This window comes from Ceratotherium simum, chromosome 30 (genome assembly GCF_057802395.1).
Source record: "Ceratotherium simum simum isolate JZ-2026a chromosome 30, ASM5780239v1, whole genome shotgun sequence".
NCBI classification, from domain to species: domain Eukaryota; kingdom Metazoa; phylum Chordata; class Mammalia; order Perissodactyla; family Rhinocerotidae; genus Ceratotherium; species Ceratotherium simum.
The window spans coordinates 29,190,789-29,218,328 of NC_141929.1; the positions used below are offsets into that span (position 1 = coordinate 29,190,789).

The following is a 27,540-nucleotide window of genomic DNA, read 5'->3' on the forward strand; positions in this document are numbered from 1 at the left end:
CTCTATTGTCCACAACAGTGCCTGACACATAGTGGGCCCTCAAGAAAGATTTGAATGAATGTCAAGAAGTGTTTCCTGACTTTTCATTTTTTATTTATTTTTTTGGTGAGGAAGATTGTCCCTGAGCTAACACCTGTGCCACTCTTCCTCTATTTTGTATGTGGGACACTGCCACAGCATGGCTTGATGAGCAGTGTGTATGTCCGCGCCCAGGATCTGAACCTGCAAACTCCAGGCCACCAAAGCACAACGCACGAACTTAACCACTATGCCGCCACCAGGGTGGCCCCTCGTGACTTTTTAATTTCACATGTTTGCATTTAAAAATATATAGGGAATCTTACAAAAGGCGGTAGACCATTTAAACGAGAGTCTAAAGCATGATTTTTTTTTTTTTTTGAGAGAATTGGTATACTTAGTGCAAGTAACTACTGTGGTTTGCATCAACACAACAGCTAAAGCAAAGGGCAGAACAGGCATTCAAGACGGAGGAGTGGGTCAGTTACACTACCAACTTGAACCTCAGCCAAGCGCAAGGCTCCACTGCGCAGCTGCAGGAGGAGCTGGGCGGAGCCTGCGCAGTCGCAGAAGGAGCTGGGCGGGCCTGCGCAGCCGCAGAAGGAGTCGGCGGCCAGCGGGCTACCTCAGCCCTGGGGTGTTTCGCCCCAGGCCTGAGGCAGCCCGAGCGGGGCCGGGCTGCTCCCCGCGCCCCTCGCCGCCGCGGGTGGGGGCGGCTCCACTGCGCCAGCCTCGGGCCGCCAGCCCTCCTTCCCAGAGCCGCCGCCATCATGCTGCTGCCCGTGTTCACCCTGAAACTGCGCCACAAAATCAGCCCCCGCATGGTGGCCATAGGGCGCTACGACGGGACTCACCCGTGCCTGGCGGCCGCCACCCAAGCGGGCAAGGTAACCGCTCCACCCGCTCGGAGCCCGGGCCCCTCGGGTCCCCGCCCCTCGGTCTCCGACCCCGCCCCCAGCCAGGGTTGCCCGGCAACCGGTCGGCAGTCGCCCTAGCTCTCCATCCCGCTCGGAGTAACCAGGAAGAGTGGGGTCTCGCGTCACGGCTTATCTGAGCAGTTAACTTTGTCTTCAGGCATTAGGCTCGGACAGTGTCGGAGTCCCTGCACAGATAGAGAGCTTAGGGAAGAGAAGTCCCCAGAGGGAAGGGGCTTGGTCGGGCCTCGGAGTAGTAGCAGACCGCAGATTCGAGCCCAGGGCCTCTGCCTGTCCTTCTGAAACTCCTTCCACTATCTCAGAGAGCCTCTCGAGCCAAGCAACTTTACCGAAAAAAAGGAAAACAAAAAAACCCAAAGATCCCTAAATTAAATGATTCAAATTGCACCTTTGGTCTTTGTCCATGTACACTCACGTCCTTTCCATGATTTATTCACTAAGTACCTGTTTATTTGCCAGCTGCTGTGCGAGGTGTGGGGGTCACAGACGTGAAAAAGACATGGTCATTCAACAGTCACCAGACTTTTACTGAACACCCCTTTGTGCTAGGTGTTAGGGATTCAGAGATGAAGCTAGAGTCTCTACTTTCAGAAAGCTTATAGTCCGGAAGGACACCAGACAGGGCAAATCAAGGCACTGTGTATTGAGGGAGGCATGCCCCAAAGACGTGGGATACAGTGACAGCAGGCGTCATAACTTCTAACAGGTACACAGCCTTACTACATTAATTATCTCAGCATCCTTGCTGCAGTGCCAAGGGCAGCAGCATTAGTGCCTACTAATTTCATGACCTTGGGCAAGGTACTTAATAATAGTATCTACAGCATAGAGTTGTTATAAGGACTAAATAAGTTAATACGTGTAAAGCGCTTGGCATATAGAAAATGGTCACTAATTGTTAGCTGTTATTATTTTCTTTTTATTACTCCCACTTTACTGACTAGAATAGCGGTTCAGAGAAATTCAAGTAATGCTAGAGGTCACTCAACTAGATTAGAGGGCATGTTCTCCCACATAGTGTCGATTTAGTAACATTTATAATTTTTTAAAATTTTATTTATTTATTTGTTTTTCCCCCAAAGCCCCAGTAGATAGTTGTATGTCATAGCTGCACATCCTTCTAGTTGCTGTATGTGGGACGCGGCCTCAGCATGGCCGGAGAAGCGGTGCGTCGGTGCGCACCCGGGATCCGAACCTGGGCCGCCAGTAGTGGAGCGCGAGCACTTAACCGCTAAACCATGAGGCCGGCCCTTAGTAACATTTATATAATGATTTACAGTTTTCAAGACACTTCCACCTATCTCGTATGTCATCTCGTGTGATATGCCTTGGGACACATAAGTGAAAAAGCAATGATTCATTTTCATTGAGTAGTATAATGAAGTAAAACCCTTAGCACAGGGCCTGGCACCTAATAATGTTAGTTGTTATTGTTAAGAGGCACTGTCAAATGCTGAAAAGTAATTCATATTGATTCTGCTGTAGATGCTTAGCAGCTAAATGAATGGGCTGTAAAGGTCCCCTTGACGTTAGCTCAGCCCCTAATTTATTGAGGGCTTTCTATGCTGGGCACTGTTCTTCGCTCTGCAGGGGCAAGGGTGAATTGACAAACAGGTCTCACCCACTCGGAGCTTACATTTGAGAGGGGGAGCCAGACAGTTAACAGAAAAAAAATCTATCTATATCACACATACAAAGACAGTGTTTCCATAGGAGAAAAACAGAGTAAGAGGTTGGGGATGATGGCAGGTACTGTTTTAGACAGGGTGATCCTATAGGCCTCTGATCAGGTAACTGTGGATCAGAGATTTGAAGGAAAAGAGGAAACAAGCCCTGCAGATAGGTGGGCTAAGTGCCTTCCAGGTAGAGGGATCGGCAATGGCAAAGGCCTTGAGGTGGAAATATGCTTGATGTGTGTCAGGAACACAAGGAGGCTGCTGGGGCTGGAATGGAATGAGGGAAGGTAGCCAGGGCCAGATCATACAGGGCCATGATAAAGACTTTGGGTTTTGGGTGATGGGATTTGATTATGCTTTAGATAAAAGATAACTGGCTGGTACTGCAACAGAGATGCTGGGAGGGGAGTGTAGGAGTAGAAGCAGGAAGATCAGGCAGGGGTTTCTATGGAAGCCCTTTCATTCGAATGTGACCTAGAGTGGGAGGCAGGAACACTTGATTCTAGCTAGGTCTGTTTCTGAAGATGGCAAAAAAAAAAAAAAAAAAAAGAGAGAGAGAAGGTCCTATGTCCTGTATAATTGGACACTTTATGTTGAGAACTTTAAACAAATTTGAAAAGTTGTGACCTGATCTTTTATCTTGAGACTTTAAAAAAAATTGATAATACTTTATGATCCAAGTAATACTCAAATATATTCTCCTTTAAAAACAATTAACCATTCCAGGTAAGGCTAAAGCCCTCCTTGACCATTGGTGCCTGCATCTCTAGAAACAGGGTTTTGTCATTGTAAGTGGGACTCTGTTGTGAACGTGGAGCTGACTTACTGGGATCTGGTCTCTGAGCCTGAGCTAGGATATTTTTAAAAGGGGTTTCTTGCAAGATGAACATTTGTGTTTTTCTCTGGGGACATTTTTCCTCTCCCCATGGAGCTGAGGGGCCTAGTTGCATTTATATTGTCAACAGCACCCCCTAAGCTAGAACACATGTTGTGTGAACGTCAGCCAGTCCTTTGGCTGAAGGCACTGGGAGTGATCCATTTGTTGTGTGACTGAGCTTCCTGAGGGACAGGTAGGTCTCCTGGGGACTCGATTTCTGTGTGCAGAGAACAGCAGGAGGGGATCTTGGGAGAAGTCAGACTCCTGGGATTTGTTGCTCTTGCCAACAAACCCCAAACCCTTTCCATTCCTATTACAAGGAATATGAAGTCCATAAGTTATTTCTCTCCTGTTCTTGCTCGGCATATCTAATTACTAGAAGATTCCAAAAGAATTCTTTTGTTCAGGACTGTTATAAAAGAAAGTAAGTTGTGGCGGCTAGAGCTTAGGGTCTGGATACAGACTCCAGGCTTCCTGTCAGCCCTGGCACTTATCAGTCGCCAGACCTTGGGAAAGGGCCTTAACCCTCTGACCTCATCTGCAAATCAGGGCTTGTTGTGAGGATCAAATGCAGGGACTTTTATAAAAGCATCTTGTAAAGTATTACACAAATGAGAACATGAATGCGGTATTCAGTAGCTACACACCTTTTCTATGTATTTCTAATCAAGTCTTTTGAAAATTATTTTTTTGTGAATAGGCTGTCTTGTTTAGGTAATAGTTTAAAATTAACTCTTTGGATTTATACCAAAGGGAAGAAATACTTATTTAAAATTAGCGAATTTTAGAACTAGAAGGGGCTTAAAGGATCTCTAGTCCAGTGTTTCTCATCCTTTTTTTTTCATACTGCCCCCCTGTGAAACTTTTTTTAGACAATGAAAATTTCCCTAATGAAATTTTAATACCACAGATATACTGTGTAGTGTTTTTGTACTGCAGCCCTTTGGAGGTCCACAAGCCATTCTAAACAGTTTATTTATTTATTTATTTATTTTTGTGAGGAAGATCAGTCCTGAGCTAACGTCCATGCTAATCCTCCTCTTTTTGCTGAGGAAGACCGGCTCTGAGCTAACGTCTATTGCCCATCCTTCTCCTTTTTTTCCCCAAAGCCCCAGTAGATAGTTGTATGTCATAGATGCACGTCCTTCTAGTTGCTGTACGTGGGATGCGGCCTCAGCATGGCTGGAGAAGCAGTGCGTCAGTGCGCACTCGGGATCTGAACCCGGGCCGCCAGTAGCGGAATGCGCGCACTTAACTGCTAAGCCACTGGGCCGGCCCCACAAGCCATTCTAATATCTAAGATTCCCCCACCCCAAACCCAATTACCCTCTTGGGAGCGATATTGCCCCTCTTGAGAATCCATGGTATAGGCCAAACCTCCTTTTTACACATGAAGCCCAAGGAAATTGAATGATTTGTCCAGACACTCAGGGGATTACATTTATGATAGTTGAAACTGCAAAGTTAATTAACTTTGGGCTAATTATTGAATTCTGTTTTACTAGTATAGACTATGAAACCCTTCAAGAAGCCTGATTTGTGTGACTCAGTTTAAGTTTGTAAAACAGATTTACTAATTACCAGACTTTAAAACTACCTGTTTTAAGGGTTAGGAAGTAAATTTATTAGGTGCTTGGATGAAAGATACTAAAGGAAGTTTTTATTTTGTTTTCTGTGATCTTTCTTGGTGTGTGGCAATCACGTGGGTAGCTGGTAGCAGCTTCCTTTCAGTGAATCAGGAAAAGGCTGGTTTTTAAAAGTGCTTCGATTCCCTGCTGGTGGGTAGCATATCAACTGCCCCAGCAAGCAACAACTAGATCTTGTTCTTTTTTTTTTTTTTTTTTTAAAGATTTTATTTATTTTATTTTTTCCCCCCAAAGCCCCAGTAGATAGTTGTATGTCATAGCTGCACATCCTTCCAGTTGCTGCATGTGGGACTCGGCCTCAGGATGGACGGAGAAGTGGTGCCTCGATGCGCACCCGGGATCCGAACCCGGGCCACCAGCATCGCAGCGCGCGCACTTAACCACCAAGCCACAGGGCCGGCCAAGGCTGGTTTTTAAAAGTGCTTCGATTCCCTGCTGGTGGGTAGCATATCAACTGCCCCAGCAAGCAACAACTAGATCTTGTTCTTTACAAGGCTAAGAACCACTGAATTTCCACAATTCCTGGTGATTGAAAGCTAGCAGTGCACAGAACTGTCCATTAAGTGCATGAGGTGATTAAAGTGACCTCTTGTTAATGTTGATACCTGTTAATAACTTGGGTCTTTTAAAAAATGTATGTTAATTTTACATTTTTGGTATTTTAAGAGAATGTAATTAACTGTTTTTGTTTTAGGTTTTTATTCACAATCCTCATACACGGAGCCAGCATTTCAGTGCATCCAGGGTCTTCCAGAGCCCCTTGGAATCTGATGTTTCACTTCTCAACATTAACCAGGCAGTCAGCTGCCTGACTGCAGGAGTACTGAACCCAGAACTTGGCTATGATGCCCTTTTAGTGGGGACACAGACTAATCTTTTGGCTTATGATGTCTACAATAATTCAGATTTATTCTACAGAGAGGCAAGTATACCCCTTTATAACCATAATATTTCCATTACCCATTAATGCCCATTGGTTTTTTATGCTGGAAAGAGATCAGACATTTATTTTATTTATTATATGGCTGTTGTAGTGTAGTTAAACAGCATGGAGATTTTGCCGTTTACATCTGCTTTATCTATTTGACATTTATTTATTTGGTCATGGTTGGTAACCACTTGGTGACACTCCAGCTTGTCTCTCATGAAGTCTATCTGTGATACCACCATCTGTCAAGATCTCCTATTGAGAATTCAGCCAAGAGTGAGGAAGCCAGCAAACAGGTCTCCTGGTGGCTTTGCATTAAAGTTTAGTACAGTAGTTTATAGGAGAAACACTTACTATTGCCTGCCATCTACAGGCTACTTCATCTTCAATACCCAAGTAATTCATATTTATTATAGAAAAGATAGGGAAGCAAAAAGAAAAAAAATTACCCATAATTTTTTCATCTAGAAATAACACTCAAGTTCATTTACCCAGACTTTTTACTAAGTGAAATTTTTTTTACAAAATGAGACCATACTATATATATGTAGCCTTTTACTTTTTTCTATAATAGCTTTATTAAGATATAATTCATATACTATATAATTCACCCATTTAAAGTATACAATTCGGTGGTTTTAGTGTATTCAGAGAGTTGTACAACTATCACCACAATCAATTTCAGAACATTTTCATTATCTCAAAAAGAAACCCTGTACCAGGTAGTAGTCACTCCTCATTTTCCCCCAATTTCTCATCCTTAGGCAACCAGTAATCTACTTTCTGTCTCTATAGATTTGCCTATTCTGGACATTTCATATAAATAGGATCATATGTGGTCTTTTGTGACCCATTTTTTTTTATTAGCATAATATTTTCCAGGTTGATCCATGTTGTAACGTGTATCAGTACTTCATTCTTTTTATGGCTGAATAACATTCCCTTGTGTGTATATACCACATTTTATTATCCGTTTATCAGTTAATGGATATTTGGGTTGTTTCCACTCCCTGGCTATTACATGTGGCCTTTTATTTAAAAATATATTGTAAACATCTTTATATGAAGTTACTATATATCTATGCATCATTCTTATTGGTTCTATAGTATTTAATTATGTTAATATATCATAATTTGTTTAATCAATTCCATATTGTTGCGTATTTGTATTTCCATAGTTTCTGTGTTACAATTGATACTTTGATAAGCATATATGTGTTTGCCAATTTCTCTGATTATTTCTTAGGGATGAGTTCCTAGAGATGCAATTACTTTTTTTTTTTTTTGGTTTTTTTTTTTTTATTGGGGTAAAATGTACATACAGTGAGATGTACAAACCTTAAGTGTATACAGTTCAGTGAGTTTTGATCCCTGTGACCAATACAGGGATCTGTATTATAAAAAATATAGATAAAAATATGGAATATTTTTATTTACCTGATATAAATATGGAATATTTCCATCACTTCAGAATATATTGTTTTGCCCCATTCCAGTCAATTCCTATTCCCCATAGACATTCACTATTCTGATTTCTGTCACCCTAGATTAGCTTTCCCTGTTATTGAACCTCATACAAATGGAATCATATAGAATATACTCATTGGTGTCTGGCTTCTTTCACTCAGCATGTCCGTGAGAGTCATCCATGTTGTTGCACATAGCAGTAGTTCTTTTTTGTTGCTAAGTAGTATTCCATTGCATGAATATGCCACAATTGGTTTATCCATTCTTCTGATGATAGATGTGGGATGGACATTTGGGTTGTTTCCAGTTTTTGGCAATTATGAATAAAATTTGCTATAAATTTTAGCTATAAATTTTAGCTATAAATAAATTGCTATAAACATTTTTGTACTAGTCTTTTTGTGGACGTATGTTTTAATTTATCTTGGGTCAATACCTAGGAGTGGTTGTACCATTTCACACTTCCATCAGCAATGTATGAGAGTTCCATTTGCTCCACATTCTTTGTCAACATTTGGTGTTGCCAGTTTTTTTTAATTTTAGCCCTTTTAGTAGGTATAAAGTGGTATCTTATTGTGGTTTCATTTCACATTTCCCTCATGACCAGTGATGTATAATGCTTTTTCTTGAGCTTATTTTCTATTTATATGTCTTCTTTTGTAAAGTGTCTGAGTCTTTTGCTTATTTTTTATTGCTAGTTTGTATTATTGATTTTTAGATATTCTTTGGATATACAGTCATATGTTGCTTAATGATGGGAATACATTCTGAAAAACGTGTCGTTAGGTGATTTTGTCATTGTGCAAACGTCATAGAGTATACTTACACAAACCTAGATGGTATAGCCTACTACACATGTAGGCTGTATGGTACTAATCTTGTGGGACCACTGTTGTATATGTGGTCTGTCGTTGACCAAAATGTCAGTATGCAGTGCATGGCAATACTGGGTACAAGTTCTTTGTCCTATTTATATATAACAGATATTTTTCTTCCAGTACATGACTCATTCCAATAAGTAGGTGGCTTTTGGTGAGCAAAAGTTTTCGATTTTGATGAAGTCTAGCTGTTCAGTTGTTTTCTTTAATGGTTAGTGCTCTTTCTGTCTTTCTAAGACATCTTTGCCTATTTCAAGGTCACAAAGATACTCTTCCTGTGTTTTTGTACAAGACTGAAATTGAGTTTAGGACTGTATTAGGGTTCTCCAGAGAAACAGAACCACTAGGATTTGTATATATATATAGAGCGAGAGAGAGGGAGTGGAAAGGGATTTATTTTAAGGAATTGGATCATGCGATTGTGGAAGCTGGCAAGTCCAAAATTTGCAGAAAGGGCAGGCAGGTTGGAGACCCAGGGAAGAGTTGGTATTGAAACTCGGGTCCAGGGCCGGCCCCGTGGCTTAGTGGTTAAGTGTGCGCACTCCGCTGCCGGCGGCCCGGGTTCGGATCCCGGGTGCGCACCGACGCTCGGCTCCTCTGGCCATGCTGAGGCCGCGTCCCACATACAGCAACTAGAAGGATGTGCAGCTATGACAAACAACTATCTACTGGGGCTTTGGGGGAAAAATAAATAAATAAAATATTTAAAAAAAAAAAAAAAATGAAACTCGGGTCCAAAGGCAGTCTAGTGGCAGAATTCTTTATTTGTCAGGGGAGATAAGTCTTTTTTCTCTTAAGGCCTTCAACTGATTGGATGAGGCCCACCCACATTATAGAGGGTAATTTGCTTTACTTAAAGTATATTGATTTAAATGTTAATCTCATCTAAAAAATACATTCACAGAAACATCTAGAATAATGTATGACCAAATATCTGGGTACCATGACCTAGCCAAGTTGAGACATAAAATTAACGATCACAAGGATTCAGCTTTACAGTTGCTAAGTTAAAAACCTTTTTTTTTTAATTGATGTTTTCATAGTTTATAACATTGTGAAATTTTGAGTTGTACGTTTTTGTTTGTCCATCACCATATATAAGTATCCTTTCACCCCTTGTGCCCACCCTCTACCCCCATTGCCCCTGGTAACCACAATACAGTTTTCTCTGTCCATGTGTTGGTTTATATTCCACATATGAGTGAGATCATACAGTGTTTGTCTTTCTCTTTCTGGCTTATTTCATTTAACATAATACCCTCCAGGCCCATCCATGTTGTTGCAAATGGGATGATTTTGTCTTTTTTATGGCTGAGTAGTATTCCATTGTGTACATATACCATATCTTCTTGATACAGTCATCAGTCGAGGGACACTTGGATTGCTTCCACTTCTTGGCTATAGTGAATAATGCTGCAATGAACATAGGGGTGCATAAGCCTCTTTGGATTGTTGATTTCAGGTTCGTTGGATAGATTCCCAGTAGTGGGACAGCTGAATCATAGGGTATTTCTATATTTAATTCTTTGAGGAATCTCCATACCATAAAATCCTTTTTTTAAATGAGATTTTTGATAGATATTGCTCAATTGATCTGTAGAAAGACTACTGTTTTTTCACCTCCCCCTCAGAATATGAGAGTGCCTGTTTTATCACACTCTAACCAACGATGGATACTATTATCATTTTTCGTCTTTGCTTATCTGAAAAATAAAAAATGATATATTGTGAGAATGAACATTTTTTATATTTGTTGGTGATTTGAATTTCTTGTGAATTTCCTGTTCATTTTTTTTGCTTGAGGTGTTTACCCTTTTCTTATTTATTTGCTTTTTATTAACTCTTTTATTAACAAAAATATTAACTCTTTGTCTTATATATTGCAGTTATTTTTCCCAGTTTATTATTTACATTTTAACTATATTTTCGATTGATTGGCCATTTAGCCATTTTGATTTCTTATGAATTCTTTTCTTTCCTTTGTGGCCAATCTTTTTTTATAGTTTTCCTGCTTAAAGATTGTATAAGTAAGGACTGTTTTCCTGTATAATAAACAATTAGTGTTTACAAAGATGTCCTCAAATCTTCCAAAATAAATTAAATTATGCTTATGTACTTCATTCAAGAAGTCTGGGACATTAATTCTGGATGGTGGGGATATAGATGTTTGTTTTATTATTATTTGTACTGTTTAGTAACTTTATAATTAAAAAGAGTAGTAGTAAGAGAACTGAGTAATAAGTATTAAAAAGATTTCCATCCACAGTGGTTAATAGAGATTACAAAAGTTTGGGTGTTTTGAAGGCATAAGTCTTGATTCTCTGGAGCATTTGGCCTTTAGAACCTCGTGGTCCTAGAGGGCCTTGGATTTTGTAGCAGTTGATTGTAGCAGATTAGAGTGAGGCCAAGGGCCTGAATTCACCCTGGCGCTGTGCTCATCCTTGCGTAAGCACACATAAGCCCCAGAGACTGTCCTCAGTGGACGGCCCTGGCTGCCTCTCAGGAGACCACGTGGCTTCTCACAAATGATGACAGAGGAATTCGAGTATCCAAATAAAAATAAAGATGACTGTATCTGAGATTTTATGTCTTTTTTTTTTTTCTTCTTAGGTAGCAGATGGGGCCAATGCAATTGTGCTGGGGACATTAGGAGACATTTCCTCTCCTCTTGCAATTATTGGTGGAAATTGTGCTCTGCAAGGTTTTGATTATGAAGGAAATGATCTCTTTTGGACGGTATGAAGAACAAAATGTTCTCTTTAGTACCCTTAAATGTTTTACTTTTAATGTTCTTTACATTTTTTGTTTTTTTACCGTTGACTGTAATGAATGAAAAAAACCAAATAGAACCATATTTATGATTCTGTACATTATAATTCTGTACATGTAATTCTGTGTATTAAAAAACGGATATGTGTAATTTGAATAACACCCATTGGTGGTTTGTATAACCCTCTTTTTCATGTAGCTAATATATTTGGATTCAGTGGAAAAAAGATAGTTTATTAATGATTTTTGGTTTTATTTTCAGGTTACTGGAGATAATGTTCATTCTTTGGCCTTGTGTGACTTTGACGGTGATGGGAAGAAAGAGGTATGTGGGAGAGGAGGTACTTCTCTTGTGTGTTCCGCTGAGTAATTTTCCCATGACAGTGACAATAGTGTTGAGAGAAGTGTTATCTTCTCGTATTTGATTCTGGTGCTCTGTTGCCTAAATGATGAGGTAACTGGCCTCATTTGTCTCTCTCCTCTCTTTTGAACAATAAATCACTTGCGTTTTTCTAATACCAAAGATCAAGGCCATGATGTTTCTTTTTTTTTTTTTTATAATTTTATTTATTTATTTATTCCCCCAAAGCCCCAGTAGACAGTTGTATGTCATAGCTGCACATCCTTCTAGTTGCTGTACGTGGGACATGGCCTCAGCATGGCCAGAGAAGCGCTGCGTTGGTGTGCACCCGGGATCCGAACCCAAGCTGCCAGCAGCAGAGCGCGCGCACTTAACCGCTAAGCCACGGGGCCGGCCCAAGGCCATGATGTTTCAAAGACACAGGAAGGGGAGAGAGGGCAGAACAGTTGATGGGAGCACAGTCATAGTCACAGTCTCATCACTTGCTTCTGGTGCTTTGAAACATATTAGTAAGTCATTTTCAATTTTGGCCAACTTTTTCAGGAATTTAAAAGTTTTGTAGAAGGCCTCTTAGCCTTTGACGTTGTTCTAATGGTTACTTTGGAAGTGAACTTCTTGAGCAGCCAGTGAAGTGCTGTGTTGGCACTGACTTACCCCTCTCTCGTCCATGGATACCGGGCTCTGGTATCTGAAACAGGGCTTCCATCTGCAGGGAGAGCAAGGCACCGAACCAGGGAGCGTTTTCAGGTGCTTGGTGAAAGAACATGCTCTGGCCGGGTGTGCAGCCCAGGTGGCAGGATGCAGCCTGTAGTAGTCACTTTTTCTTCACTGACTGGATCTGTGACCCTCCCCTTAGAGGGAACCTTCGTGAGCACTGGATTATTGGGAGATTGAAAATCTTGGATAGCAGTAGCAATATACAAAGTATTATGCACTTTTTGGTTTTATTTATGAAAATTTTACCGTGTTCATTTGCTTAATGAAATAGGCACGATTCTTTCTCCTTTCAGCTTCTTGTTGGATCTGAGGATTTTGATATCCGCGTTTTTAAAGAAGATGAGATTGTGGCAGAAATGACAGAAACAGAGGTAAGAAGTGCCACCTCAGAATTATGGTAACCTTGGGCAAGATAGATCAGCACAGTCACATGTAACATCAAATGAGAGTGCTGGGACATCTTCTCATGACCCAAACAGTTTTAGGGTGAAAACGGTGCGGATTGAACAGACCTGTACGTTACAGAGAAAGAAGCATTTAAAAATCCTGTATCAAGATATATTTTGAAAAGACTGATTAAACAGAGAAAAATTATGGAGCACATAAAGGTGTTTCTTCTCATGAGTTAATACATATTAATGATAATAATAATAATGACAACCATTTATTGTGCACCTAATGTATGCCAGGCACTGTTCTAAGGGCTTTGCATGAACTAACTTGTTTAATCCTACAACAACCCTTAGAAAGGTATTATTATTATTCGCATTGTTATCAGTTCCCATTTCTTTGTTAAGTTACTCACACAAGGTCATGGTTGTTAAATGGCATGCTCAGGATTTGAACTTTTGTGCCTTCTCCTCCTCCTTGTCATCATGTTTATTAAATGGGGTTGAATGAAGTGTGTAAATGAGATTTCATACGTCTTCTCATCATTCAAATTAAGTACTTCCTAGGCACATTTCTGTAGGTAAACTTGAAAATTAGATGTCAGAGAACTTGGCTAGTTTCCTTATGATTAGAATTACTCATGTAATTGAACCTGAGATGTTTCAAAGAGTTTAAACTTCATTTTTTTTAAAGCAATGTCCAGAGATTGCCCTTACCCTTTGTAGTTTTGGTATTCTTAGGATATTTATTTGCTGCTGGTTTTCCAGGATTGGGCAAGATGGAAACAATTAGGATATTCGGAATTAAGGAAGGAGAAGAGGATAAAGGAGCCATGGCCTGTGAACGTTGTAAATGGATAGGGGAAAACAAAACAAGAGAAGGGAGTCTTAGAGATCAGAATGGTGGGATTCTGCAAAACTTAATCAGGTGGTGTTTGGGAGTCCGTATCAGAAAAGCTGAGGGCACTGGCTGAGAACCCAGCTTGGCCCCTTGTCCTTACCTCTCACTGCTTACAAAGCTACCCAGGAAGTCAGGCTTCTGTTCCCCTAACCAGAAAAGGAGACCAAAAAGCAGATTTACGTATTGATTTACAAAATGTTGTCCTTGATTTTAACTAATTTCCCTGTATCCTATAGCAAGAGTCATAGATTTTTACTTAGCCCTACTATTTATATACTTGCAGTTATTATGACTGTAAACTGACAGCTGTGGAGGGAGAAAAATGAAGGGGAGAAGTGAGTGCCAGGAGCAGCCGTCTGAAGACGTGTGTCTGCACACGGGGTTCTGTCTTATGTGTCTGTGCTTAGTGTGTTCTTCTGGAGAGAGGGTCCTTAGCTTTCATTAGATTCTTAAAGGGGTTTGCCACCCGTTACTCCCCCCTCAAAAAAACCAACTTGAGAATCACTGGCCTGTAGGTGCTGTGTCCTGCATTATCATTTCCCTTTCATTCAAATTTTTAGTAAATCTTTTCCCATTTGGTGGGAATCGTTCAAGTTTTGTTGAATTTCTGTTTATTGTCAATATTAGATATGAGGAGAGTGCGTTCTTTGCAACACCTTTTTCCTAAATCCTCGGAAAGGACAGGAACGTGAAATAGAGCTAGGGATTTGAGGTGACTGTCGATCCTCTAGTCCACAAAAGAAAGAAACTAGTGAACTAATGAAGGACTAAGGGACCTAGGGAATCGGGGGCTAAATTTATGAAAATGTGGACTTTATAAAATTGTTCATTTCAGGGCCATTTTCCTATCCCCTTGGTTTGATTTTTCTCCTAGCTCAAATGTCTTTTCGCAGATCAGCAAAATTATAATTCGTTTGGCAGTTGAACAGTACTAAGTATTGCCAAAAGAATGTCTTGAGCTAAATAATTCTGGAGTTCTACACAGCACTTTGTATTCAGAGTTAAGTGAAGTAGGTGGTTTTGTAGAAAAGCTGTAGGTGTAGAGGAAATTACATAACTATTCTCTGCTTTATTCAATTTATTCCTTAATATCTCTTGTATTAGTGTCAGAATTAGAAAGTAGATCTGCAGGATCATAGATATCATTAAGCTTTGGTTTTAACTTTAAAGGATAATTTTGTTCAGTGTCTAAAATTTTATCCTTTTCAGGATGTTAAATCCTCGAACAGACCTATGAATATTTCTGTATAGTATATGCATTTGGTGTATTGTTACACACACACACAAATCCACGTGCTTGGATTTTCACTTTCAAAGGATTATGTTTTCTTCTAAAAAATGTCTTTCATCTCTAGCAAACAATAAATTATGTCATAGAAAGAAAAGTATATACATAGGATATTCATTTGTGGATTTTACAAGTCTTTAAAATTTAGACTATTGGATATTATAAGTTAGGGAAACTGGAATAATCTCTAAAACATTGTGAGTTTAGTGTGTATAACTTCTATTGTACAAATTCTAGATCTTGTGTACTCAGCTTATTTTCTCCTTAATCCCTCAATTTTATTGTTTTTTTAAAGATAATTTGCTGAAACTTGTCACATAAGCTTGATCTAAAACAGCAAACTTTGTGAGTTTATTTAATTCTGATTATCCAACTCTGAAATAGATGACATGGGTCATAGGGAAGAGGGATACATTCGCCACTAATGGATTGAAAGTGCATTTAAATCTAATTTTAACACACTTGTAGCAAGGCATGCAATTTTCTAAAGCCATACTTCGCATTAAATTGAGCTTTAATGGAAAGATGTTGTATTTTTATGCATGATTTTTTTGCAGATAATCACCTCTCTTTGCCCCATGTATGGCAGTCGATTTGGTTATGCCCTTTCCAATGGCACAGTTGGAGTTTATGACAAAACAGCCCGATACTGGAGAATTAAAGTTAGTATGATTCAGCCTCTGATATTCAGGGATTTTATACTTATTGAGAGGCTTCTGTACTAATTGTTGAAATTCCTTTTCAGTCCAAAAATCATGCTGTGAGCATTCATGCTTTTGACCTTAATTCTGATGGAGTGTGTGAACTGATAACTGGTTGGTCCAATGGGAAGGTGAGTTTAAATAGCAGAGTTCCGGTATAATTCAAGGTAACAACTGAGATATATTGGCTATGGGACTCAGAACAGTAACATGAGGGGCCGGCCCGATGGCGTAGTGGTTAAGTTCTCGCGCTCCACTTCTGCAGCCTGGGGTTTGCAGGTTCGGCTTCCAGGCGCAGACCTGCTGGGGTTTGCAGGTTCGGCTTCCAGGCGCAGACCTGCGCACCGCTCGTCAAGCCATGCTGTGGCAGCATCCCATATAAAGTAGAGGAAGATGGTCATGGATGTTAGCCCAGGGCCAATCTTCCTCAACAAAAAAGAGGAGGATTGGCAACAGATGTTAGCTCAGGGCTAATCTTCCTCTAAAAAAAAAAAAAAAAGAAAGTAAATATTTGGGGCTGGCCCGGTGGCGCAAGTGGTTAAGTGTACCTGCTCCACTTTGGCAGCCCGGGGTTCACAGGTTCGGATGCTGGGCACGCACTGACGCACTGCTTGTCAAGCTGTGCTGTGGCGGCATCCCATATAAAGTAGAGGAAGATGGGCACGGATGTTAGCCCAGGGCCAATCTTCCTCAGCAAAAAAGAGGAGGATTGGCATTGGATGTTAGCTCAGGGCTGATCTTCCTCACAAAAAAAAAAGAACAGTAACATGAGAATATAAACTTGCATTCTTTGGCTCTGCTTTCAAATTTAACTTCATAATCTTTCCACATTTTTTCTTCCTGCTATAGTTGTCAACACTACAGAGTGAGTGAGTGTCCTTTCAGTCTTATAAGCCCTATTTGGGGGAAAATCTTCAGGAAGATTCTTTCTAAATCTCTTCGTTGAAGGAATAAGAATCAGTGTGATCAGGTTGATCCTAGGTGTAGGCCAGTAGAAAAAAAAAAAAGGAATTTTAATAAGCTAATAATGAACTGTTCATATAGCTCTTTTCTAATAAATCTTCAAGACTGACTGAAAACTTAAAATTAATGGGAAGAATCACATTATATTGTTTTCCCAGCTATAACTTCAAAATAAAATCTTTTTGCTTCCTTTCCTTTTTTAACTTCAAATCAGAGTTTTCTGCAGTCTTTTGGCAAGTCAGGATTGTCTTGCTAGAAACTGCCTACGTAGCTGCCAGATCTCCATGGATACCATTTGCCCTAGCTTTCTTGTCTGTCAGTGCTGGATTGCCTGAAGGAGATCAGCTAATTCCTATCTTTTCTTCTTTGATTTTTCTTTACTTGTGGCCAGTACATTTGTAACCTTCCTTTGGTGTTGTGTGAAGAACAGATTTTAAAAAACTGTTATGTGGTTCCTGCTTCTCTACTTGGTTTTGTTTTTGGTATAGGTATTAAAAATTATAAGGAAAGATTGTGTAGTTGCTTATTAAGAAACTTAAAAATCCATAAAATCGACCATATTCTGGGGGAATATAAATTATTATGATTGATTCAAGAATTAGAAACTACTAGACTAAAGAAGTTATTGAAAGTTACCTTCAAATATGACTCTGGACTTAGATGTTTTTATAGTTAAATGCTTTCAAAATTTTAAGGAATTTCTGTTATATAATCTGTTCCAGGGCGTAAAAAAAGATAAGAAAATGACACAGTTCCTTACATAAGTAGAAAAACTGATATCTACACTTAAAAGAAATAGCATAGAAAAGGAAAATATACGGATCCAACATGTGAATGTAGGTGCAAAAATACTAAATAAATGCAAGTAGCCAGTTTACTTTGTCTTTAGTAGGTCACTTGTTGAGTTAGAGGGCCATCCTCTCCTCCAGGGCAAAACCTCCAGGTTGGATAAAGCAAAAGAGCAAAATATCCACAGAAATATTAATTTGTAGCCCTGCTTCTTAGTTAGCAAATGAACCCTCTTGTTTGCTAAATATTGTGGAAATGCAGTGGTGAAGGCCATTAAGTAGCCAGAAACAAGCAAGTTCAGTTCAGTGAGTTAGAAGGTTGTGTTAATGTGCTAAGAGCCTTGGTAAAATACAGGCCATTCATTACTCCACAGGCTTTAGCATCTATAATTTTCAGGCTTACCTGATGTTGCTATTAATAGCATGATACTTGAATGTGATATATTCCAGACAAGGGGTAGGAGCTAGTAGTAGGCTATGACCTAAATTTATTTTTTCGTTGCCAAGTTTTGCCCAGAAGGATGTTTATGAAAAGACAAAAATAGTGAATGGCATTGGTCATTGAGATGATTGCTCTACCAGATTTTCTATAGCTAGCCTTTTATTGATAATACATGTGTTCTTGCTTAGAACAAAATCGTCATCTTAAGTGTTGTTTTTGAGATGCATTTGTTTCTGATCGGACATTTGTTTGCCTCTCAGGAAGAGGAGACTCACAGAGGACAGGAGGGCTCTCTAAGGTGTCTGGATAGTTTTCACGTGGCAGAGGGACTCTTAAACAGGGTTATTACAAAAGGTTATGTGGTGGAAGATTGGGCTAGCGTGGCGTTTTTCAAACTTTAGATATAAATATATTGTATACATTTACACATAATGAAGATGAACTTTTTATGTGGAGGTCATGTTTCTTGTACGCTTCTCTGTGCCAGGCCCTGTTGTAAGAGCCCCGAGGGGAAGGTACTGTTACTTTCCTCGTGTTCTTGTTATTGATCCCCAAATGGGGAGACCAAGCACAGAATGGTTAAGAAACTTGCCCAAGATCGCATAGAAAGTGAGTGGCAGAGCTGGACAGTTTAGACTTTTACACTACACTGTATATACCGTACGTATTGCCTTTCACCCAGCCCGTTTCTCTGAATGAGATATTATGTAGAGGCCAATACGTGAAACAGCCTTTATTTAAAAAGAAGAAAGCACAGCTGGTTGAGGCCTCTTATGGTCCCCTCGGGCCCCAATGGTCCTAGGCACCTCCTGGGAAGCCACAGGGCTCCATGGACTACTCTTGAAAACTGCTAGGCTAAATGACCTTTAAAGCTGATTTTAACTTTAAAATTTTCTGTTTTATAAAAAAAACACTAGCGTAAGCAGTTTTTCAAGTTCTTGTTTTATTTTTAGGTCGATGCTCGAAGTGACCGCACTGGAGAGGTCATCTTTAAAGACAACTTTTCTTCTGCAATTGCTGGTGTGGTAGAGGGAGATTACCGGATGGATGGCCACGTCCAGTTAATCTGCTGCTCAGTGGATGGGGAAAGTAAATTGGGATGGGAAAAATCCTTGAAAAGTCAGATTTTCAATTTGATTAGGTCAGAATACCAGGAAATTCCACTATAAAGTGTTTGTAATGATATCATCTTGTCCTGGTAAATTCATCTAAGTTAAGAAGATGAGAACTTAGGTTTTTGGTTTTTAAGAACCAGGTAATTGATGACTTAAAAGTGACCTGGCTATATGTGGGATATTCTTCAGTCTGGTGAGTGTTTTTTCCTTCTCTTCAGTCCGGGGCTACCTGCCAGGCACAGCTGAGATGCGAGGGAACCTCATGGACACCAGCGTAGAGCAGGACCTGATCCGAGAGCTGAGTCAGAAGAAACAGAACCTGTTGCTAGAACTCCGTAACTATGAGGAAAATGCCAAGGTAGGTCCTAATGTGAAGGGGAAATGGGAGTCTGAAAAGTTGAGAAGGACCAGGAGGATTGGCAAATGTGAAAGAAGGATAAGGGTTTCGATGTCTGCCACGGTGTGGGCTCCCTCCTTCCCACTGGTGGAAGTGTGGATTGCTTCCACCTTTTTGCTAGTGTCGGAATTAAAAGGGTATGTATCCTTTCATCTAGAAATTCCACTTCCAGGTAGCTAAAATATTTGCATGAGTGTTCAAAGGCATTTACTGCAGCACTGTTTGTAGCATTGAGCAGTTGGAGCAAATTAAATGTTGATCAGTAGTAGGGAGTATGTGCTGGGGAATATTAAGCAGCTCAAAAGAATCAAGTGTATATGCTTGGACTGATAGGGAATGATATCTGTGGTATTACTGAGTGAAAGACAGCAAGAACAATGTGTATAGAGTATCTCTTATCTTTTTGCATAAAAATGGACAACTACAAAAACTCGGTGTGTGTGTATATGTGTATGTTTGTATACGTGTACCTACCAAAGTGGCTGGAGGATGAGCTGGGGAGTAGGACTTTCATTTGTCCTGTCGTGCGTACTATATTTGAGTTTGTTATACTAAATGAATTTCTTTTGTTATTTAAAAGTACAGTACAGAAAAATGTAAAGGGCATGAATGGGGTACAGTGGACCCTAACCACAGAAAGGGACAAGGGTGTTTTCCCTTGGGAAAAGGCCAGTAGAGCAAGGGGGCACTAGTGAGGTGAGTCATCTGAATTCCGAAGGATCAGCTTAATAAGATAATGGGGAGTCTGCCATTTGAAGCTGAATGGCTGCATTATTTAAAATTGGCATTAGTTCACTGTTTTGGTGACTCAGTGGATGGGTGGGTGTTTTGCAGGCGGAATTGAGCAGTCCACTGAATGAGGCTGATGGGCATGGGGGCATAATCCCAGCCAATACCAAGCTCCACACTGCCCTCTCTGTCAATCTGGGGAATGAGACTCAGGCTGCTCATGCAGAGTTGTGCATTTCTACTTCTAATGGTAAGAAATTATTTATAGCTGGCATTTGTAGGCACCTGTGCCATCTTGGAGTGGTTCTTGCACTGCTATTTTCTCTCTTCCGTACAGACACCATCATCCGAGCAGTATTGATTTTTGCAGAGGGGATTTTTCTAGGTGAAAGCCACGTGGTACACCCCAGCATTCACAACCTCTCCAGCTCCATCCACATCCCAATTACACCTCCCAAAGACGTGCCTGTGGATCTGCACTTGAAAACCTTCGTGGGTTACAGAAGCAGGTGACCCTTTGCAAGTTACAGTTCACTTCCAGACAGCACTTAGAGGAGAGCAAAATGTGTAGATTTTCCATTATGCCGTGGATTCTGTGGGGCCACAGAAGCCACTTAATGGTTCTACCCACCCAGGCAAGCCTTCCCATGATCTTTTATTTCCCTAATTTGAAATCTTTCAAAAATAAAAAATAAAGGGTATGTATGTTTAAGATGGTTGTTTTCTGGTTTTAGTCTGATGATCTTATCACAGAAGTTCAAAAAATACGTTTAATTGATGATTCTAGCTTTGGCCACTAAGACGAGAAGGGTTAGGATGCACCTTTATATTAGAGTTCAATATAACCTCAGCTAGTGAAGAAAAACTGCCAGATCTGCGGAATATAAAAGGCTTTTCACAGCCCTTTCAGGGTGTTTTAAACCCTTGGTGCATGTCTGTCTGTCTGTAGACTCGTGTTATCTTTAAATCCCAAACCCCATTACCGTAGTACTTTAACTCTCAAGTTTTGGGGTTTTTTTCCTTCAGTGAAACCCTTAAATATCAACTTGGTGACACAGTAATGACTTTATTTTCTGGGCCTTGCATTTTGAAATAACATTCTATGCAAAACAATTCTCTTGTGTTCCGTTGGTTGGCCTAAGCACCCAGTTCCATGTATTTGAATTGACAAGACAGCTCCCCCGCTTCTCCATGTATGCGCTGACCAGCCCGGACTCTGGCAGCGAGCCACTCAGTTATGTCAACTTCACCATTGCAGAACGGGCACAGAGGGTGAGTGTCTGGCTTTTTTCCCCAATACTCTGGCACTTCAGAATCCTTTGGATGTTATTTCCTAGAAGGGGGGAATGACATGAATGAGTTATTTGGTAACAGTAATTATGACATGAAAGAGTTATGTAGCTTGGAGTCGGCTTCTAACCTGTAACAAAAATATTGCTAAAATATCTTCTCTCACTTTGAAAAAATACACACCTTATTTACCTGGGCAATCTGTGAAGTGCTATTATTATTAATACTAAAATTTATTCTTTACTTATCGTGTGGATGTACCTCTGTGTCTGTGCTGTGTGTGTACTCATACTTTAAAATTTTTTTGAAGAACGGAATGGAAAAGTTTTAAGCAGACTACGTTGTCCAGTATATAGTTAGAAAAGAGCTATTGTGTAAACAGAATTAGCATCGTACCTGAATTGTTTCAACACTGCATATTAGATTATGTCTAAGTTGAAAATGCTATAAAATCATGCATGCTATTGGGCCAGACATAATTATAAACATTACTTAAGAACATGTATAAGGTGCGGGCCGGCCCGGTGGTGTAGCGGTTAAGTTCGCCTCCGCTTCGGTGGCCTGGCAAGGGAAACACCAGTTCTGATCCTGGGCGAGGACCTATGCACTGCTTATCAAGCCATGCTGAGGTGGCGTCCCACATAGAGCAATTAGAAGGATGTACAACTATGACATACAACTATCTACTGGGGCCTTGGGGAGAAAAAACAAAAAAAGGAGGAAGATTGGCAACAGATGTTAGCTCAGGGCCCGTATTCCTCAAAAAAAAAAGAACATGTATAAGGTAAGAAAAGGGAGCATGATTAGTGTTTTCTTAGTGGGGGCTGAAATGTAATTCTTTGTTTGTTTACCAAACAGTAAAACTAGAAAGAAGGATAACTCTTAAGAATGACTGTACTTTAAAAATGGAAGTTCATTTCATTCTGTTCATTTTAAGGTTGTTATATGGCTCAACCAGAACTTTCTGTTACCAGAAGACACTAACATTCAGAATGCTCCATTTCAAGTGTGTTTCACATCCTTACGGAATGGTGGCCAGCTGTATATAAAAATAAAACTTAGTGGAGAGGTAATGTTTATTGTCGTGGGCATAGATTTCTCATGTAATGTTTACCATTCAGTGCAAAGTGAGGTGGGTGACACCAGTCTCAAAGCCATAAAATCACGTGTTTCAACTTCATCTGTTGGTATTAATCGTCTTAGACTCTGAGGTATAATCTAGAACAGCGGTTTTCTGCCTCCCCCTCCTTCCCTTCAACCCTTCCTTGCCTAATTTGGGAAGGATTGAGAATACAGAGGTAAACAAAAGCATTTTCACTATTTGAGTGATTTTGTTGTTTAGTTTATAAGGCTAGAGGATTGATCCTATAGCCTGCTCCTAGAAATAATGAATTGGTTTGTAGTTTCCTTGAGGGCTAAACTCTATCTTCTTCATCACCACATATAAATTTATGCTCAATAAATGTGTCGAATGTGGGAAAACTGAGGTACTGTTTCAGCTAAGTTTGTCTTTGAGATCTGAGGATGCTGAACTTGTCTCTTTTTTCTCCACACAGATCACTGTAAATACTGATGATATTGATTTGGCTGGTGATGTCATCCAGTCGATGGCATCATTTTTTGCTATCGAAGACCTTCAGGTAGAAGCAGAGTTCCCTGTCTACTTTGAGGAATTACGAAAGGTGCTAGTTAAGGTGAGGGCACCTACTGGATGCATTTGTGGGAACAGGGTAGTCTTAATGTTTGAAATGTTTCTCTTAGGAGATTAATGATACTACAGATATGTATGTTATATGATAGTCATGTTTTAAAGAATTTTTGCAAATTCTTAAAATCAAAATTGAACCTAGTATTGGAGAGTTCACTAGTTGAAGGATTTCTTTTATAAAAATGAGTTAGCTCTTGACTACCCTGCTTTCTTTGTTTGGTTTAGGAGGATACTTTTAAAAAAATATATCATATTAATATTTTCCTTTGCTAGCCCTTCATCTTATCTGTTGTGTCTACATTGCTCTTTGGTTTAGTGCTTTCCAACACCCCAAATTTAAAAGAAAAAAAAACAACGATTGTGATTGGCCCCAAATTATAATAACATTCCTACCCCAAATCCCTAAAATGTTAACATGTGTGTTGCTAGGGCTCCCAATGCTAAGATGTGGAAAGAATCCAAATGGAATGTCATCTTGAGTGTTGGAGGCAGCATAGACTAATTATTTCATTGATGAGATGAAATCATGGGAGATATTTAAGATGGTACAAGTGAATAGGAGAAATAAAAGGGCCTTGGTATGTGGTGGACAGTGTCTTCTCAGTCTGTCTAGTTTTCAAGAAGTTTGTGAGGCCTTTTTAATTCTGGAGTGTTCATGGTCTCCAGGTGGATGAATATCATTCAGTGCATCAGAAGCTCAGCGCTGACATGGCCGATAATTCTAATCTGATCCGAAGTCTGCTAGTCCAAGCTGAGGATGCTCGTCTGATGAGGGATATGTGAGTATTTACCATGGCTAAGACAAGTGCGAGGTTAAAATTGTCAGCAATATGGAACAGCAACTCTCAGATGCTGCTGGTAGGAGTGTAAATTGGTACGATGACTTTGGAAAATAATTTGGCATTATTGGTAAAGTTGAAAATGTGCATAACCTATGACCCAACAATTCTACTCCCGGTTTATAACCTAGAGAGACTTGTGCACATATAAACCAGGATGTTTGTACGAGAATGTTCACAAAGGCATTGTTCATAAGAATCCTAAAGCGTAAACAATCCAAATTAGCATCAAGAGTATAATGGATAAATTAAGATTATTCATACAGTGGAATACTATATGCAGTGACACTGGAGCGTGTTTAAGTGTTGCTGGCATTAGGCATTTGACTGCTAAGCTGGAGAGAAGTGACCAAGAGCCTCTAAATTCCCTTTTTCCTGAATTACTTACATTTTCATTTAGAGACTCTCAGATGTATACATTTGTTTTTATTTTTTAAAGTCAAGTTAGTTGATATATAATTTATAATATACATGCAGAAGATTCACCCTTTTTAGGCTTACAGTTCAATAAATTTTGAGGAACTTATACAGTTGTACTGCTACTCCCACAATCAGGATGTAGAGGGGCTGGCCCTGTGGCCTAGTGGTTAAGTTCTGCATGCTCTTCTCCCATGGCCCGGGTTCGGTTCCTGGGCGCAGACCTACACCACTTGTCGGTGGCCATGCTGTGGCAGCAACCCACATACAAAATAGAGGAAGATTGGCACAGATGTTAGCTCAGGGCGAATCTTCCTCAGCAAAAAAAAAAACAAAAAACAAAAAACACCAAGATGTAGAATATGTCCATCACCCTTGTGCCTCTCAGCATCAGTACCTCTCCTAACCTCTAGTTCCTAGCAACCGCTGATCTGATTTCTCTCCCTACAGTTTTACTTTTCCAAAATGTCATGTAAATGAATCATACAACATATAGCCTTTTAAGTCTGGCTTCTTTCACTTACCATAATGCCTTTGAGATTCAGCCATGTTGTTGCATGTATCAGTAGTTCATTCCTTTTTACTGCTGAAAAGTATTCCATTGTATGGATATACCATACTTTGTTTATCCATTCACCAATTAATTGACATTTGAGATGTTTCCAGTCTTTGGTGATTGAGAATAAAGCTGCTATAAATATTTGCATACAGGTTTTTTGCAGACATGTTTTCATTTCTTTTGGGTAAATACCTCAGAATGGAATTGCTGGCTTGTATAGTAAGTGTATGTTTAAGTTTATAAGAAACTGCCAAATCATTTTCTGAAGTAGCTATACTGTTTTGCATTCCCATCAGCAGTGCGGGAGAGTTCCAGTTGCTCCACATCCTTGTCAGCATTTGGTATTATCAGTTTATTTTATTTTAGTCATTTTCATTGTTGTGTAGTAATATCTCATTGTGGTTTTAATTTTATGCCTTTGTTTTTAAAACTTTGATAAAAGGCTTGATATGAAGCTGAATCTGTTATTTGTCTAAAAATATTAAGAATAGGTCTATTTTGTCTAATGACTATTAATCTGAAACTTGGAAGATAGCATATCACCTTGCTCACTTTTCCCTACCCACCCCCTGCACAGTGGGCACGATAATTCTTGGTTCCTGAATTCAAACAAACCATGGGCCAATAACCACAGAAGGCCACTTGTCTTCCATTTATTTGAAAGAGACAGAATATATATATATATATTTTGTGTGTGTGAGGAAGATCAGCCCTGAGCTAACATCTGTTGCCAATCCTCCTCTTTTTGCTGAAGAAGACTGGCCCTAAGCTAACATCCGTGCCCATCTTCTGCTATTTTATATGTGGGATGCCCACCACAGCATGGCTTGATGAGTGGTGTGTAGGTCCGCCCCCAGAATCCGAAGCTGCGAACCCCAGGCCACTGAAGTGGAGCACATGAACTTAACCACTACGCCACTGGGTGGGCCGGCCCCGAGATAGAATATTTTGATAGGAACTTCTTAATGTTTTCAAAGCAAACTTTAGCAGTTACACTGTTTTAATAACAATACAGTTAAGAATCTGGTGTCTTCCTGTCTTTTTGTGTCTGAGAAGTTTACAAGTTTTTTCATTTAAGCCTGCCATATTGAGGTACAGTGGTGTTGAATTCCTATTGATTTACACAGGAAAACAATGAAGAATCGCTATATGGAACTCTATGGCCTTAATAAAGACTTGCTAAATGGATATAAAATTCGCTGTAACAATCACACAGAGCTGTTGGGAAACCTCAAAGCAGTAAATCAGGCGATTCAGAGAGCAGGTCGTCTGCGTGGTAAGTCTCTTTTCGCAGCGCTGTAATTGGTCTGCAATTTTGGGGTGAGAACCATTGCAGATGGTGTAGCTTCAAGAATTCATATTGGGGCCTCTATCTATAAAGATACCTTTAACACTCAGGTTGGCACCAGTCACTTGAGTTTCAGCCAGCCTGTTGTTTGGCTTTAGTCAGTCTCCAGATTTGAAAGGGAAAGACTTTCAGCTCCTTTTCTTAGATCTTGCTGCAAGGATCCTCTAAAGAAAAACCTAGTGACATATACCCAGGAGGAAAGCCTTAACTACCATTGTTAGAAAAAAAGGGAGACTGAAAATTAATGAGTGTGGCCAACTTAAAACTTAGAAAAAGTAGAATAAACCAAAGGAGGCAGAAATATAGCCAGAGATTTATACCTGAAATCTATTTTAGGTCAGTGCTTTGACTTCCTTTTAGAAATAATCTTTGTGAGGTGGATATGAGTTTTGATCCTTTTCTATAAAACTGACTTTTGGTTTCTAAGTTTGAGATGGTCTCTGGGTTAGGTTTGTGATAAATTCCCTCACAAAGGAATCTTTTTTAGGGAGTGGTACCAATAAATTAGTTAAATTTGCACTACCTATAACTCTTTCTACCCTAGTTTTTATGTTGTTTTAAAGCTGGCTTCTGATTTATAATTTCACTTTTAATCTTTCCGATCATACTTATTTGATGTTTCTTCTCGTATAGTTGGAAAACCAAAGAACCAAGTGATCACTGCTTGTCGGGATGCGATTCGAAGCAACAACATCAACATGCTGTTCAGAATCATGCGGGTGGGGACAGCATCTTCATAGGAGAGGAAGAATAGGAAATGAAGTTCCCAGAAAGTGTTTTTCCCAAAAAATGTAGGCTGGTTTGCTTTGGATCACATCCTGGTGAACCCAAGGTGCTGAGAATGAAAACAACCTTGGTGAGTTGTACAAATGAAACAAAGCATTGCATCTGAAAAATGTATTCATTTTCTGCTTTTAAAATCAGTCGTACTGTTGCCGAATAATACTAGGTTTGTATGGAGGAAGGTGAATGCTTTTGAAACATTAGGGCTTCAAAGTCCAGTTTTTCTGTATGTATGTAAAGTCGGTGTATAGATACATCTTTTCTCTTGAAATTGTAATTGAATTTGTAATTTTAAAATAGATTACTTTTTCATTAAAATTTAAAGGTATTGTACTTTGTGTTGACTGATTATAAAATCACCACCATATCAGAACTGCATGAACCATTTGTATTATGTGGAGAAAAACAATGTGGATATTCAGTTTGTGTGCTTTCTTTTTAATCACTGAAAGGTGGATGTAAACAAATTTATATTAAGGCGATGTGTTAGTTGGAGTAATGTTAGCTGCTGAAGCAGACAGACCTCAAGATTCATAATGACTCATTTACTTCTCATTTATGTAAGGATTTCTCTGTAGTTACTCAGGGACCCAGATTCCTTTAATCATGTA

At 39.7% G+C, this 27,540-nt stretch overlaps 1 protein-coding gene across 2 annotated transcripts; it reads left to right on the forward strand.

Annotated features, from left to right (window-relative positions):
- Positions 1 to 629: 629 nt before the first annotated feature.
- On the forward strand, positions 630 to 27,350 carry BBS2 (Bardet-Biedl syndrome 2). 2 transcript variants are annotated; one of them, XM_087420230.1, is made up of 17 exons: positions 630 to 905; positions 5,847 to 6,078; positions 11,040 to 11,161; positions 11,457 to 11,519; positions 12,566 to 12,643; positions 15,408 to 15,512; positions 15,596 to 15,682; positions 18,698 to 18,833; positions 19,078 to 19,217; positions 20,091 to 20,235; positions 20,323 to 20,494; positions 21,128 to 21,257; positions 22,213 to 22,344; positions 22,832 to 22,969; positions 23,650 to 23,762; positions 25,926 to 26,074; positions 26,780 to 27,350. In XM_087420230.1, exons 1-17 carry the CDS (start codon positions 789 to 791, stop codon positions 26,884 to 26,886), a joined length of 2,166 nt encoding a protein of 721 aa, XP_087276356.1. In that variant the 5' UTR covers positions 630 to 788; the 3' UTR covers positions 26,887 to 27,350. The 2 variants fall into 2 exon arrangements, with proteins under 2 accessions (XP_087276356.1, XP_087276357.1); XM_087420231.1 differs by lacking the exon at positions 5,847 to 6,078 and having other exon boundaries at positions 11,036 to 11,161.
- Positions 27,351 to 27,540: the final 190 nt, after the last annotated feature.